We start from the raw sequence: 18020 nt of genomic DNA on the forward strand, positions 1-18020 counted from the left end.
ATCCTTGCTCAAGCACACTGAGGTGGAAGGGTAGAACGAATGAGAACTGTACTGCAGGTACCATCGCCTGGCATTGCTGTAGGAAAACACTGCTCTTCTGTAAAACATTTCTGAACCAAGTCTCCCAGACTTCCTGGAGTTTTAGAATGATTTAGGGAGAAAACAAGTCTAGTTTTCTGTGGTTCTTACATTGTTTAGCCTTGCTGTAATGGCCCTGATTGAATTTTATTTTAAAAAAAGGCTCAGATTAGAAACAACGACTGACTAAAAAGGTTGACTGGAGTTGAAATACAGTAAACTATAGGATAATGTAATATCTGTACAGAACACTACAGAATAAAGACATAACACTGAACATTCATCATTTTAACAGATTTCACAATTAAGGCAACTAGAAAAATCACCTGAAAAACTCATTAACAATTTGGACAATTTTTACTGAACTAAAAGGAAGGAGAACACAATCCCTCCCAGCTCAGGAAATATCAAAATTTAGGACTTTTTTGCTTGTTCCAACCTCTGCACAGAAAGTACGTATGTTAAACAGTGGGTCTGAACTGACAACAGTCAAATTGTAAAGTTACAATTCCAGAATAGGGATTTCAAGCACCTAGTTAATAACAGCATATCTAAGACCTGGCTCTAACCAGGCCAAATCTGTAATCATGATATGTTAACTTAAACTTTTGTTTTTAATGTTGAGTATTGTTTAAGTCAGAAATCCTCCCATAGATGAACTACAGCAGAAAAATCTCAGACTCGCTTTACTAGTCAGTGATGTACCAGGGAGCCGACGAAAGAAATAACGGCATCTCACCTCTGTGCATTCTTCTCAGTAGCAGACGTGAAAATAAAATTAATGCTAAACTGGGCACAAAACATATGCAATAATGATCAATCAATGGCACCAACCTCTCTCAGCAGAACTACTTCCATCTCAGGCACTCTGAAAGGATTCCCCAAAAACACTCTTTCCCCAAAAACTGTCACCTCAACTTCTGCACCTTGCTTAAACTTCTTCTCTCAGGAGGGTGACAACAATTTGCAAGGCTGTGAGTTACAAAAAAATTGCTGCATATAAATTTTCCAATGCTTGTTAAATTGCTTTCCAGTGTGCTCTCCATTGTCCCTCCCTTTGTTTCACCACATTTCGCAGTATGCAATGCAGACAGGCCAGCTGCTTTGTCTACATTAGCTGATTATTTCTTCTTCACCTGCTAAAGAGAAAACAACTTAAACAACAAACAGGTGCAGACCTATTAATATTTCTACCCACTTGTTCATTTTATTCAAAGTTTCAGTCTTACTGATTTTCTGCAGCATGTTTCACTTTTGGATTAATCTTTTTCCATCCATTAAAAACTTCTTTTTTTTCTTACACATCATTATTCATAGTTTTCACTATCCTATTGCAACTCTTGATTTTTCATACACAGTTTACAAGGCGTTAACACTTTGTATGATCCAAAAAAGACTTTTTATTAACGATTTTTAAAATGTATTTAATTCAACTTTTCTGAGGGCATCATTAGCTCTCATATAGCCCTTAAAAGCCATAAGACGGGAAAAATGCATTGATCACCATATATCTATTTTAAAAAATTGTCACTTCTATGTCAACATGAAAAAAAAAGCACATTAACTGTTAGTAGAGCTGTATCTTTCACTAGCAATTTAGCCACAGATGTTCACATCCACATACATATTTCATATACTACACTAGTCTCACTAAAGGCCAAATCACATGAAGCTATAGAGACCAGACTCCCAATAGGACACATGAGAAATTTAGGCATTTACATTCAAAACTGCTGTTCTGAGCAGCCTTTACTTGGCTGTTGCTTTCCCCCACTCCAGTCAGTTTCAGTATTAAAGATCCAGAGATACCTGTAATGCTGGTGCTTTTCATATAAACAGTTCTTTTGAAGATTAAAAAAAAAAAAAAATCAAAAAAACTTGCTCACATTTAAAGCTGATCGTGACACAAAAATGAAGTATTTTTCTTATCACCATTGCAAAACTAGATCTGTCACACACAAAATCCAAGCTTTTAGTACGTCTGCAGTAGTGGACTCAACTCACGATGTAGTAACTAAAAGGCAGGAGTTGACTCCTTTTCAGCTCAGTGTGTGTTTTACATAGAAGCTTAGAGCACAGCCCAACACATACCTCTGGATCTCGCTGTTGTGGCCAGAGATCTTTTCTCCATCCTCACCACTCCTTATCACTATTTGCTGCTACTTTTATTTTCAAATTGTTGGTCATACAAGTCATATCAATTCAACTCAGTTCATTGCCAAGTGAGACAAATGGATCAGCTCCAAGTACCTTCATCAGCCATTAAACTGGTCTTACTCATTAAGAGTAGATGAGGGAGCACTCCCACTGACAATGTTACATCAAAAGTTGCCACCAGGAAAATGGGCACAGCGAACGCCCGTCAGGGGATGCTAGTACATTCAACTGAGAGATGTCTACAAGGTAAACATCTTGTCCACGGCTTGAATGACAGTTCAAGGACAAACTGGTTTCCTTGAGGATATGTGACATAGTCCAGAGTCCCACCACCACCCCAAGGCAACTAATAACTACAGCTTTCATGAGCAATCCTTGAGACCCTATTCCCATCTCCCAGAACAGTCTGGAGACCAGGAGGCAGGACATTCCTAGGACAGCAGAGATCAGTTTGAGACTCTTCAGACATTGAAGGGAAATGAACAATTCTGCAGTATTGAATCTTCTTCATCTTTAAGTCCTTAGGTGACTTTATACCTAACAAACTGTGAGGTTCCATTAGAAGGGCCAAAGACAGGGTTCTGAATCATCAGTGGTACAATGTCTAAGTCAATTTCATGTTCTAGCAGCCATGAAGAAACTCAGAGGTCAATATTTTAAAACCCACTAACTCAAATAGGAGTACAGGATGAAATAAAATATGTAAAAAAAAAAAAAATAAAAAAAAAATCTAAGTAACAACTGAGACATTCATTTTTGCCCCATTACCAAAAAGCTACAGCTGATAGGTACAGTGATGAATGTAATATGACGTTAGCGAAGTGAAGCAAAGTTAAATTTCCAAAGCATATTAACAACTACAGTAAGACTTTTAAACTTTCCAACCATTAACAAACATTAGACAACAACAACAACAAAAAAAAACCATGGGTGCTGATAAAGAATAAATTTAGAAATAAAAAAAGTCAGGATTACTTTGGTATGACATAAAATACAAACCAGCTTTGCCTAGTCTTCTAGTAGCAATAGTGACCTTGAACATAAGGCAAAGACAAAAAGGCAAAGTGGAACAAACGTATACAAGTTAACAAAACAAACCTTCAAAAATTAGCACACTAGTTTTGAGATCAAATAGTTTTCATCTTAAAATAATACAGGAGCAGTTACACCAAATCACCGATTTATTCAGATTCTTGTTATCAACTAGGTGTGAATCAGGTGGAGGTGACAGAGACTACCATGAGATACCACCACACACACAACGAATTTCGATGCTTTTGGTAAATGTGATATAATGTAGATACAGGATAAGTATTAATGTCACAGCAAACTTGCATTACTGTGTACAGCTCTAGTGATTTAATACCAGTGCATCAAAGAATAGCTCAGGAGGAGCAACAGTGGTGTGATGACAATTTAGTGGCACGATGAGAGTTTACAAGCTACACACAGCTTAGAGAACTAGTTAAAACTGTTAACCAGCAGAATGGCAAGACTAAGCGACTCCCACCAGGACATATGAGGATAAATACCTTGGATAGCTTTCCATTGCTGTTTGATCAATTCAGGACTCTCAAACCACACCTTTATAATTTTCAGAATGGGCCTGAATGATATCATTGTTTTGAACAGCAGAGAATGAAAGTAAAACCCTGCTGAGACCTTTCTTTTTCCATACTCCAAAGGGATTTCATAGCAACTTTCTCCATTAACTCAATAAGAAAAAAGGTACATTTAAAAAGGTACAAAGAAACTTGCAGTGTAAAGTATTATGTACTGCTACTGAAGGGTAACTTTTGACAGCATGAAGTTCGTCATGACTTATAGTTGCTTCATCTTTTCAAAATCTGTTATCACACTTGCCACCACAAACTTTTACAGGTCATACTGCATTCCCAGGGCTTAGACATGCTCCCCTTTTCCCTGAAGCAGCCTGCTGCTTTCTCCTGCACAAGACAGAGGGACACAAAGGAAATAAGATTATTAAAATCTGGTGCTTTTCCTTTTATGATTGCTTCCCCTAATCTAATCATAATTCTATGCAAAATATTACTTATTTCTAATATTGTCATTTGCAAGTCCTTCAGTGTTATTGATAAAACCATCTAGAATTTCATTTTCGGTCACTGATTACAATTTTTTCTTTTTTCCCCTCAGAAATTTAATTCTGTGAAAGAAATCATTGACTTCTACAAATATGTTCCCATCACACTCATTGATGGAAAAGATAAATCAGGAATCCGGAGAGAACAATGCTACCTGACACATCCATTCAAGTGGCGTAAAAGATGTTTTCTGCCTTAACGTCACTGATTTGTTTGTATAGATGCCAACACAAAAAGTATTTAAATGTCTCAAAAATCAGACTAGCTGGAGTGAGGAGCTCCCCATAATACTCTGAAACATTCGAGATGCTCCACTAAAAACACTTCTCTCCACTGAGAATACAGATCTACTCCCATTTTTTTGTTCTATTTGTTTTTAAATTTGAGCATACAGGTAAGGTATATGCCGTTGTATTAATTCACAGAAAAGTGTTAAGAGAGACCAACTCCTGAAATTTTGACAAGGATTGACCAATTCGCTTTTCTTGCACTGTACCTTCCAAAAGGCAAAAACCAAACCCAGTCTTGCTCACCTAAACATCACTGAAGCTCAGTTAGAAGCAAAACCTAATAAAACATGCTACAGTCATATACAAATTATACTCTTGCTTTTAAAAATACAGGTGAAATGCTACTGAGTATTCACTGTATAACAAATTCATTCAGTGTGCTTATGTGTTTGCACAGTAACGAGCTGTGCTCAGCAGCCACTGAAGTCAGTGGGTGTCAGCTGGTGCTCATAGATACTGGAGCAGATTATAAAGCTAGCTTTCATTATGTAAATTCTATTACTTAACTAACACTTATTCTTTAGCTTAAGTAGCAATACTTTACACCATATCTGAGCTGTCAACCACTTACACAGTAAAGACCATTATGCAAACAGTCCGTTTGAATTCATACCGTGTGCAAATATAGAGATAAAAGCCATCAGCAGGAACAGCAGACGTGCTTCAAACTCAGCAAGAAAACATGTTCTAGTGTGTATCACAGAAGACAAGAATGTGATATTTTTCCAGCAAAGGACATGATAATATTTATTCATATAATTTCAGGTTTGGAAGGCTTAACTAAATTCATTATAAATATGAAAGGCAAAACTTCAGTATTTTTATGCAAAGCATCCATAGCCCTCATTTCTAAGCATACCCAGAAATCTGACGAGGTGACTGGAATAAAGCAAACTCAGTTACTTTATCCTTACATAACAGGAACAAGAGGAATGAAAACATTCAAGCCCAAAGCATGACATTCCAACACAATGTACAATGTAGTATGTAGTGGCACAAACTAGCTCTAAAAAAATTTAGCAGTTGGTTGTTATTTCCTTGCAACCTGCATCAAAATGCAAGAGAACATTCATTATAATTATTTCAAACCACTGAGACTCTTAAACTTCAAGGGAATTATTCTGACATTACATTATCTAACAATAAGAATAAAAATTAACAAAACAGAAGCTGCTAAGTAGAGTTTGTCAGAGCTCATAAAAAGGAAAAGAGGCATAATGTAATCTGCTTCAGGAGTTTCATAGCCGCCATAAAATTTAACTTGCCAAAGGTTTTCACGTTGGAACAAAAATAAATATTTTCTAAATTAAACCTGAAGAAACACAGCTTAACAATTTAGATAGCAGATTATGGCAGTGACATACAAAGCTTTGTAGACATTTACTAGAACAGTAGACTTGCTTACAGAAGACAAGCATTACTAGTGTAGTTAAACCACCTAGAGTTTATAATGCTGAGCATTAGCAGTTCCCCACCCCTTAGTACAGCTCTCACAAGCAATGTTCTAATTTTGCCAGTGACAACTCTTACGAAGCAAATTTAAAACTATTTATTTAGTAGCTTCTACAGAAACAAAATTAATTCAAGCAGTAACCTGGACTGAAGGATTTAAACAAAGGAGGAATTTTAACCATGTTTTTTCTTATGTTAACAGTTTCCATATTTATTTTATGTGATATGCCAGAATTTTAAGGTGGAAGCTATTTTCACAATCGAAAATGCAAATAGTACTGTTATGTTTGCATCAAAGTATACGAAGTGAAAAAACCCTCTACTGTACCCATCTAAAAAAATATAATTCTATTTGAATACAAAATGAGAACTATCTTTTCATTATTATTGACGAAACAGACAAAAGGAAGTTGGAATACGTTGGTCTGATACAAATGATACAAAAATGGTCCGTGTGTACATGATGGAAAAGGTCTGACAAAGCACCAACTATCTGAAGAATTTTAACACTGTATTGCAAAATGATTAGAAAGCAATGTTTTAACCAGTTTTGAAAATAAGCCTCAGTCAGATGTAGTTTTAAAATATTTACATTTCAATACAGATAAAAAACGTACTTTATCAAAACAATGTATAAGCCACTGGAGTATATAAAAAAATATTCCCAGCTTAAACGGTTTACAAAAACGCAACAACGGCAAAAAGAGCTAGGAACTACCAGTTTTTCCAAGAGTAGTCCCAGTTCAAACATATAACAGACATCCAGCATTAGAGTCAGTATTGATTTTCTTACCTGCAAAAATGTAAGAACTCATTTTAATCGTAAATATGTGCTTCAATATAGTTCATTCTATATGAACATTAAATGATTTAAAATTGACAAGATGAAGACAAACATTTATTATTCATTTACAGAAACATTAGACTTCAGTATTATCCACTAAAAACTTGAAATTTGGCCCTGATTTAGGAAAGTGTTTAAGCAACTGAGTAATGTTTATGCTGCACTGAAATCAGCAGATACACGTTAGACATAAATATGTAACTAGGCACATGCTTTATGAATTGAGGCCTACAAAAAATATATTCTAACAGCATCCAAATTCTTAAGGACGATGAGATTGCACTGAAAATCTGGTTCAACACTGGCAACGTAAACACTGTGCAACATGGTTTTTCATTTTGAAAACTCTTCATCTTCAGCATGCTCCCCCCATAAATAAGCATCAATGCACCAGCTAGAGTTCTAACCAAACGCCCAATTCTGCAAATGCGTTTCTATCCGACTGCACACACACGGCACAAGAGGGTTTATGTTTGGCTATTACTTCCTCACATTTCAGAACAGCCTTGAGACCATATGGAGAAAAGCTTCTCACTCCGATCAGTCCAAGCCTGATGGTATCTCCGGCGCTGCCTGTTCAACAAGGATGGTACAGAAAATTGACAGCGTTCTGCTCTCTTTCTCACACCTACACAATACAGGCTAGTTAAATCTAAGTACCAAACAAAACTAAACTTTTAGTGCTATCTGACCTAGTGGGACTAACTCTGATCCCACAGAATCTTCATTTACACCCTTGTACTTCCTCCAACGTCAGCAGAAGTGTTTTCGTTTCAGTGAAACGGAGTACTCACATTTAAGTTTTACTTTTTATGCATGGTGCTTAATTTGCCACTAAAATCTATGATGTACTTGCTGCCCAGAGAGGATCAAAGGTGCTTTTCAGTACACATATGCTCGATCTCTGAAACACCATGCTGTAAGAAAGCAAACTAAACCCTGTTAAATTTACAAAGATCTTATCGTCTAAGATTTTAATCCATAAAGACCTAGCACAAACCAGTTACAGCACAGTATTCTAGCACAAAGAATGGTAACTAGAAAGATGTTTGCATAGCAAATTTGTTTCAAATTTCTCCTATGGAACAGATGAAGTTGACCTCCAATACAAATTTCAAACATGAGAGTGCAAAGTAGTGCTTAATCTTCACTATCAGCTTCTCTGTATCTCTATAGCTCTGCTCTCCTCTTCCACTTTGCTAAGAGTAGAGATCTTTTGGCAAAATAAAACAGTTATTTCCATCTTCCTTCAAGCAAGTTTGCGGCACTCATTAAAAAGAAGAGGGGAACCCCCTCCTAGTCTCTCACTTAATGCTTTTTTGCTGGAAGAGAAAGAACATCCCAACCCTTGGTGGCCTCTATCAAGTGCCTCTGTCCATGACTTACCCATTCTTCTTGGTCCATATATACTCTTCCACAAAACCAACACTTAAACATACACTGAAGTGTTTCAGCTGATGAAGTTTCCACCACCTGGTAGTTGTTTTTATGGGTCTTTTTTAGTTTCATTTTTAGCATATTCTCCTTTTTCGCTTGACTTCCTGTCTCACCATTTTGAAGAGTAAGACGGTTTCGATAACGTCTGGCCCCAAGACACCTACTTGTCCTTTCTGATAGAACTACTTTCAGGACTTGACCTTTATACTTGTTGATAGTCTTCATGACATTAATTATTTCTGGTGAGTCAACATCGGGATGGTTTAGTACCACAACTGGCTGGTTACGACGAGGGCACTTTATCAGCTGGTTCATTCTCAGAGGGACAAGCCGAAGACGTCTTGCTGTCAACAGATAGGACATGTCAGAACTTGAACTGGTGTCTGACCGAGTCCTTGCTTTCCTCTTAGGAAGTTCCCTGGTACCCACTCGTCTCGCCTTTTTTTTGGGACCTGGTTGACTTTTTGAATAAGGTTTGCTTTGCTTACTCACATTACTGCTTTTCTGAAACAGTACACCAGTTTGTTTGGTATTATTTTTAACACTTGCCTCTCGCTTTGGTCTTTGCCTGAGTGATAGAACTCGGGGCTGTGCAGTCAGTTCGCTCTGATCATGAAAACACGGCAAATTACTGCCAAGTGTCTCAGAAACACTCACAGGAACTGGGCGAGGCAGAAACATTTCATTGCAATACACAGAAGGAGCTGGTGTTTCACTCCTGTTTTCTAGTCCGTTTGAGTTTTGACTGCTAGTAGCATTCAGCACTCTCAGTACTGTCCCTTTGGGGATGAACACTGGAGTAGCAACATGGGAATTTTTAGTTACCCTGCTTTTAGATGTTCTTGCAAATGTAAGCAGCTGCTCTTCACTGTGTTCTTCATTACTAATCACACAGTTTTCACCATGCACTTGAGACAAAGATTCAGACTGCTCCACTTCTGCAGCATAAACGACCCTCTCACAGCTTGCTGAATTTTCTTGAGGGTAAAGCACCTTTTTACTAGAAGCGTGACATCTCAAAGGCATGGATTTCATGTTGGATTCAGCAGCAGACATGAGCTGAGCAATCTTTCTACACAGCAACGTCGCTGTCTTCTTACTGCAAGTTGTGTCATCCCACCTGACACCCTCTGGAACATTTTCAGTCCCAGAGCTAAGAGAAAATACAGACGAAATAATAGGTCCCTCAAAGGGGTTGCCTTTATTTTCCATCTTCTGTAGTTCTAATGAATCCAGAAGATGATTGTTCTTTTGACTTACGGTTTCAGATCTCTTTACTTTGCTGAAGTCAAAAGTCACGGCCTCGCAAGGTGGAGTTTTGGTGATATTAAAGATTTTTCTTGCTTCAGAAGATGTAACAGATTTTTTATCAAAACTCTTACCAACTGCATGTGTTTCTGTAGAGCTAACTGGCAGACTCCTACATTCTTTAGCATCCCTCTTTACAGGCAATGTATCTTTTTGTTTAAGGACTGCAGAAGAAGGGGAATTTTTGCCCTCCTGAGCAGCCTCTACTGAAATGTTCGTGGAACTTGTATCTTCGGAAATAGCAGCATCTTTTGGAGGGGGTATATCCACAACTTCTTCATAATGATGTAAGTCATAATGCAAGCTATTTTTTCCATCTACTTCACACCTTGAGGATTTAAGATCACTTTTTTTTTCAGTACTATTCATCACCAGAGATTGAGAACAAAGTTCTATAACACCTGAACGGACATCAATACCTTTCACCAAATGAAAGCATAATTTTGACGCATCATCCCTCTGTATAGATACAGAGTTACAGTCCGAGAGCTGAGAATCAGAAGAACAAAGATATTCAGAATTCTTGTCATACATACCATCCACATTACACTGGTTACTAACACTGGATAATTTGTCTACATTCACTTCCATGGTTAGCAACTCATTTTGAGACACAGAAGATGTCTTTTTTCCTTCCACAGATTGTTCTATACGTTGATTCTCAAGCTCCTCTTCAGCACCATTTGCAGGTTTGTAAGTTGCTTCTTTCATAGGAATTAATTTGAGAACCAGCTGTTGTGCTCCATTCACTATTTTAATCTCTACTATCTGAGCTAAACAGTTAGAAGGAACTACAAGTTCAGACGGTGCAATTACTGTTAAAGGCATCCCAGGTTGTAAAGGCTCTGTTTTTGGTGAATAAACCTCAACTTCCACACTTTGATTCTCACATGCACTTATTTCAGACGGCTGCAATATCGTTTTATCCTGGACTGATGCTGTATTTACGTTACATTCTACATCACGAGACAAAGAGACTGGCTTAGCTACTTTATCTGGAATCTCACAAACCATATTTGAAGAACTTGAAAGTTCATTCTGATAAGGAATTTTATCATATTTCTGCTTTTCAAATAAAGTGCTTTGACTCGGCAAGCAAGACCTCTTTTGTTTGTGGTTTGTGGTAGCATTTGACAGCCGTTTTGCGGGTGTTTCATGTACTCTTCTTGTGTGCTTCACTATATAGTCATGTCTAACAGCACCATATTCACAGTATTCACACTGATACGGAAAAGTTCCAGTGTGTTTTACCAAATGTCTCTGGAATTCTCCTTTGGTGTAGGATATATAACTACAGTGGGAACAAATAAATTTAATTTCTTCATGTTGACCTACATGCTTTTTATACTGCAAAGGATCCTTTGTAGAAAATCTACATTTATCACAGTAGTATTTACCTGGCAGAAAGTTTTTAACTTTAAATGTTTTCTGGGTTTTACTTGGGGATTTTTTTCCACGTTTTTCGAAGTCTACAGCACTGGCACCCTCAGGAACAAAATGGAAAGCTGGTGATGTAATATGACTACACTTCTTGCAGATAAAATTTTTGTCTTCAGTCCACCCAAGATTCTTATGCTTTTCTATATCTTGCATTGAAATTTTCTGAACACTTCTGCATTTTATACAGCTTATCAGTGTCAACTTACTACTCTCAGCCTCAGTCCCTTGGTAACAACGGTTTTGGTCATCATCCCCTTTTGATGGATTTGGTTTATCCTCAGAAGATTGCTTTGGGGATGTTGTTAAGGAATTATTTTTATCATTAACTTGGCCAGGGTACAACGTTGGTAAAATTTCCCTCATTTTTTTCAACTGCATTTCAGAAGACGTGACTCTGCATCAGTTCTGCCAACCACAGAAGCAAAAGACGAAATCTGTTCTTGGTATTAGTCTTGTGTATGGTGCTTATCAATCACTCAATCACTCAGGCCAACAATCTTCAGAATATATACTCTGGAAGAAACGGTGCTCAAGGAACTGCATCCATATTATACTCCATGTGCTTAATATTATTCAATCAACTTGTAGCACTAAAGAATAAAAATCAGAAAATTAAGTCAGTTACAATTCACTGATCATGGAAATACAATGAATAATTGAACTATTAGTGGATCACAGCTGAATTGCGGAGTGCAAGTTAATATGCTAATATACCACTAATTGTATTCTGCACATAAAACCATTAACTCTAAGCAAAACGTACCCAATCAAATAATTGTTCAACATTTGCTCATATTCAAAATATTCATAAATTCATAAAAGTATATGCACACCATGAAAAATTTTACATTTAAGAAATGCATTTATAAGCCAAACAGGAAAGACACTTGGCAACAGAACTGAGCAGCAGAATATGATTTCAGTTCATATACAATCCTGAACTTGGGAAAAGCTATTATAAAACAGTGCAGGTGCCACTCATTTGTAAAACCCAGCAGGAAAAAGTAGAGCAACTACAATGGTTACTAGAAACACAAAACTATGAGTTTTAAATACAAGGATTTTTAAGTTAGTGCAGAAATTAAGTACAGAAGGAAGTTCTATTCTAATCACTGCCAATGTTTCAGATCCGAACAGTCTTGAACACTAACTCATAACAATGTGTGATTTATACTTCACATGTTCTCAAAGTAATGAAGTCAAAACAATCTGTGGCTGCAAAATTAATCACTTTCACTTCTATTGACATCAGAGTGTAATCACTTCTATATATGTGGACAAGCATACAAATAAGTCACTCCATCTTTCTAATACAGAATATGCCAATCAAGCAAAATAAACAATGCAACCGAAAGTAGAGGTAAAACAGTAATATCAGTGTAAAAACAGCACACTAACTTGTGCAGCATATTTGGCCCCACAGGTTCCAGCACTCTTACTGTCTCTCTCCTATATTTAACATGAATAAGATCTCAGCCTTTAAGCTTTTGTCAAGACTATGAGATCACTATTATTTGGAAAACTAATAACTTAATTAGTCTTTCAAGACATATAAAAAACAAGTCCACAGCTAACAGCAACAAGTAAAATATAGTCAATACCTTTATTATTCAAACATTCTGTCATGGCTTAAATCCATTCAGCAACTAGGACTATGCAGCTGCTCACTCACTCCTCTCCTTCCCCTCAAGTGGGATGGGGGAGAGAATTGAAATAGAAGGGAGAAACTTGTGTGTTGAGATAAGAACAGTTAATAGGACAGCAAAGGAAGATATAATAATACAAAATAAGCGATGCAGAATGCAACTGCTCACCACCTGGTGACCAATACCCAGCCCATCCCCAGGCAGTGATCACAAACACCACCCCTGTACAGCTGATCCCAGAAGAGTGGAGACCTGGACAGCAGTTCATACTTGAACACAGTCATGTCAAACAGCTGGTCCCAGAAGACAAGAGTGCACTGCTCTCAAACACACAATCCCAGAGGGAAAAAAAGGAAAGTTAAGAAAAAGCCAAAAAAGATGGCTCCAGCTATATATGGAACACAACACTAATGACAGAGAATATCTCCTTGGCCAGCCTGGATGTCAGTCTAGGTGATGTCCTGTTAAGCTCCCTCCCAGCTTCTATCTGCACCTGCAACTGGAGAGCTGAGAAAGTGCTTGGTCTGCTCAGCAACAGCCAAAACCCCAGTGAGACCTCACAGTCTCTTCAAACCAACTCCAAAACACAGCCCAGCTACTGGAAAGAAAAAAATAACTCTGTCCCAAGCAAAGTGCAGTGCAGTGTGTTATTATATTATTCTCACAGTAAATCTGAAAGAAAAGACTGAGCAGGCTGCTAAAAAGAAAATATTCTAACTACCACAAAGAAAATTAACTCAACCCCAGAAAAAACAGTACACATTATTACTTACAGACATACTGTTGCACAGATCTGCATTCATGTAGACACCCTGTTTCACAAGGTTATTCCTTTAGATTTCAATACATCCCACAGAAGGCTTCTGCTTCTGAAATCCAGTTCCTCTCCAAGTCTGTGTACATAGAGCAGGGCTCGATTTGGTCTCCAAAAGCACAGTGCTGAGCTCACCTAAGCAGTGTGCTACTACAATAATCCTGCACCAATGACAAAAACTTTACAGTACGGTGCATCTCCACAATGGCTTGACAGGAGGAAGCATCTGATCCAGAAAGTTTTTCTTGCATCTCCCTGTGCCCCATCTGCCAATATCCCCAACTGCTAAGGGAATGCTGCCCTAAAGATGGGGCTCTGCAAGGAACAAGTATACTGATGTAATCTCAAACAACAGTAAAAATAAGCTAGAAAACTGACTGAGGACAACATAATGTCCTTTTCACTCTTTAGCAGATGGATGACTGCACACCTCTAAAACTCCTCAGTATGTAGTTCTTAGGAGCGTAGTAATCTCATCTCATTGCAATGCAGACAGCTGTACACCCCATGTGAAAAACCTCTGTATCTCAATGTGAAAAACAAATAAATAGCAGCCTCCTAGGAAGCAGGAAAGTATACACGACTACTGTAACACAGTATGAAGATTTTTTATTTTCAAGCAACTCTAATGTTGGTAACATCATGCCCTATACTGTCCAGATTCTAAAGTGGAAAGAAAAAAAAAATGTTTCTGGTAGTCTCTCATGGGCAATTCTTCCCCTGCTAATATCACTTATTAAACTTAAGAAGAATCTTGTTGACACACAAGCATGATGGTGGGCTAGGAGATCCACTGTTTTATTTGAGGAGAAAGATAAGCTCAAGATCCAGACCAAAGATGCTTTGAAGATTTCTATACATCTTTAAGACAGAACTAAAATTGCATTTGAAACGAAAGGGTGAAGTTAAATCAGTATTTGCCTTTTGTTTTTCCGTTAACAGCTATCCACTGGTACTGAAACTGCACTCTATATGAACCCGATCAAAAGATAAGCACAGAGCACTTTATGCCATCCACATCCTTGATCACAAAGATAATATTAAAGACATGGACAGTTTTTTCATATTGTTTTTAACACTGTAAACTTCACCTTATGGGACAACATTAAAAAGTATCCACCACCTTCAAGAGAAAGTACAAGTAATTGTCAAACATTTTAAGAATGTTTTAATTTACCAAACAGATCCAGCTTGCTCAGCCTAAGAGGACACAAGAAAAATTTAACAGAGGTAATCCAAAGAACATGCTAGCAATCTTTCTAAACTTTCCTAATTCAAATAGCTTTATGTATCAAAGTGAAAACAAATGCGTATATAGCCCTAAAACCAAGCTTTCATTCAGACTTGCACACATATCTTGTTGCTAGAATCGAGTTTTCAAATGTTGTTGGAGTTACTGTGATCACATTTCAGATATGCCATGGTCAATCCCACCAGCAGCCAAGCAGCCACATGCTGGCTCCCCAACATTCCCTAAGTAGAAAGGGGAGTAAACTGGAGGAAAAGACCAAGAAAGCTGCTGGATCTGGACAAAGGCAGTTTGAGGTGATGCAAAGGAAGTCACTTACCACCTTCCACAAGCAGACTGATGCCTGGCTGCCCTCTGAATAACAACCTTCCGGAAGCTAAAGCCCCTCTCCTCCTTCTACTTCCAGTTTCTATTGCTGAGCATGAGGTTATACAGTATGGACTATCCCCTTGACCAGTTCTGGTCAGCTGTCCCTGAAGTATGTCCTCCCAATCTCTTGCCTGCCCCACGCCAACTCACTGCAGCAGAGGTGGAGTGAAAGAAAATCTTGACATTATGGAAACACTGCTCAGCAACAGGCAAAACACCAGTGTTATCTACACAGGTTTAGCCACAGATCCAGAATACAGCACCCTACAGGCTGCTAGGAAGAAATTTAACTCCATCTCAGTCAGACCCAGTACAGGGTAAAAAAAGAACTGAATAACCAGGTGGTGCTGAAGTGACACTGCCGTTGTCTCCCTGGCTACTTTGTTCACCAGTCTTTCCTGAACGCTGAATAGTTAACAAGAAAAGGTTTGATGCAAACATGCCCACTTTATCATTATTTTGATAAAACAAGCCCCAAAGTGCACTCTAATTATATTTTAAAATATTATTTGCTTCTTCTAGTTACTTCAGAAAAATGAGACCATCAATGTACACAGAGAGGTGGTGCAATCCAGCACCCATTCACTCCATACCAGCAGGGACAGGGGGAGGGAATTCCTCCCAAGATTTGTTTTGAGATGTAAAGGGTTAGCAGAGATATGCTTCAGAAGATTTAATTAAAAGCTACATACTCAGTTTTTCAAACTACAATCAAAAGAGCAGCACACAGACCAATCAAAAAATACTGTTAAAGGAAGAACTGAAAGTCTACATGGAGTCTGAATGGCAAACAAAAGAAAAAGACAGATTAAGAATGGAATAAGAGATACTAGGAGTCTTAAAAGCAATTCTAGTTCCTGTCTTTACAGGGACAGATTCAGAAGTTTGTAAAAATAATTTTAAATACAATAAGGTACCTGAGTTAGGTGAAACTGAAAAAAAAATAGAGGCCCTAGTTTTGAAAAAAAATGGAAGCAGAAACTTAGAGGTAAATGGAAAAACGACAACAGAAAGATAAATCAAAATTTCTCATTCACTCCCTCTACCAGACACCTGCAATTCAGTGACATTAAACGTGGAGCACTCAGTAACAGGAAATACTCCCACCTTCACACAACACTAGTATACCTTGAACCTTGCTGCTCAAGACAGAGATCAATAGATCTGCAGGAGTCAAAAGGCATTCTAAACAGCGGATATCACAGTTACATAAAGGTTAGAAAACAAAGACCAATTAAAACCAAGAAAAATAGGCAGAAATATCCTACACAGCCTGACTATGCCAAATTCATCCAGTACAAATGGGATTTTTGCCCTGCAGTAGATTACAAACTCCTGATGTGGCCACTGTCAGACAGGAATTGCTAGTGTCTTCCTATTATTCTATATTCTTGAAATTTCCATTTACTTCAAATATATTAATACTTAGTTCATCATTTCAAATAAGAATATTTCTTTTCCAGTGTTTTAGTTCACTTTTTATCTCAAATTATACACTGCTATCAATGAAATGGGTGTGACAAGCCGCATGTATTTATCATACGTGATTAAATAAGTAAAACCTTACTTCAGCAAAACATACACATCTCGCACACTAAGTTCTAAGACTGTATCCAGCAATCAAGGCCTGCTTTGATATTGAAAAGCCCATATAAGTCATCTCCTAAGAGAAGTAGTTCAAACAGAACTGGAAGACACTGTGCATCACTCTATCAGCAAGATGCATCATGTAAAATTTGAATCTATGTGAAAAAACTTAAAATGTCTGTGTAAGCTTAAAATTATCTTGTCCATATTGTACAATTATATATATGCCATATACCACCCATTTAACATCGGTTGACTATCTCTGTTAAGCAGAGTTAACTGTTCTACTGACCATACTATGTAGTTGTCAGTTATCAGTCACTGATTTTAGGACTAATGACTGGGAGAGATCCAAAGTGCTTCACTCAAGTATAAAGTATTGTATTAATTAAAATAATTCATTTTCTATTAAAACCAAACAATTAAAATGCACCAAAGACATTTTATCTACAATTATTTCTTCTTAAAAAGACAATTTGCCTCACAATAAGATGTTACCACAGAGTCATAATACTTTCTGTATCTGAAATTCACATGAAGTTTTTCCATCAAAATGAAGGACGAATGTCAATGCAGAGAATTAAGACAAGCAAAGACCACGCATCAGGTTTTTAGAGGTTACTTTTATTACAAAACATACAGTTATTTCACTCTACAGCAAAAAATTAATTACATGCAAAATTTTTACTACTTATAACATAAAGTTATGCAAAACACTATTAAAAGTAAATCACTATTTTTCAAATGCATAGGTAAAAAAAATGCCGAATGTATTGACATTTATTGGCATTGTAAGAAGGCAGACCCAAAATGGAGGTCTGCTTCTCTGTGGTCCTAGGACTGAGGCCTGGCTTTATTCCTATCTGAAAGATACATGTTTCTGACATATTCCATTGCTTGGTGGTCTTCTGGCAACAAACTAAGCAACACATTCTCAAATAACTACTGCATCAAAAGCAGTCATTTAGAGAGTGCTCAGACGTTTACACAGTTTTTTTCATTACATGTATGATCAACTTTGAAATCTCTGCTGCACATTTCAGTATTTAACACAATATACAGCCATTTTAAAAATCTCTCCATATATCCAGAGCACACTGACGAGTATTTAGCATTACCTTAGTCTAAGCTTTAAGGCCTGTAAGCAACAAAGCAAGGAGGTATGGCACTGAAGAAAATGGGAGAGGGGGGAGAGTCCCATTAAAACTATGCATTTCTTCATTTCCAGTTCTAAAAACACACAT

The 18020-nt window shown here is 37.4% G+C and overlaps 1 protein-coding gene across 1 annotated transcript; it reads right to left on the bottom strand.

Moving 5' to 3' along the window:
• Window positions 1–7224: 7224 nt before the first annotated feature.
• Window positions 7225–11617, bottom strand: ZNF518B (zinc finger protein 518B). Its single transcript, XM_080343153.1, has 2 exons — window positions 8313–11617; window positions 7225–7499 (listed from the first exon to the last, which is right to left on the bottom strand). Exons 1-2 carry the CDS (start codon window positions 11487–11489, stop codon window positions 7467–7469), a joined length of 3210 nt encoding a protein of 1069 aa, XP_080199279.1. The 5' UTR covers window positions 11490–11617; the 3' UTR covers window positions 7225–7466.
• Window positions 11618–18020: the final 6403 nt, after the last annotated feature.

Source organism: Nesoenas mayeri, assembly GCF_963082525.1.
Source record: "Nesoenas mayeri genome assembly, chromosome: 4".
In the NCBI taxonomy this organism is placed as follows: Eukaryota; Metazoa; Chordata; class Aves; order Columbiformes; family Columbidae; genus Nesoenas; species Nesoenas mayeri.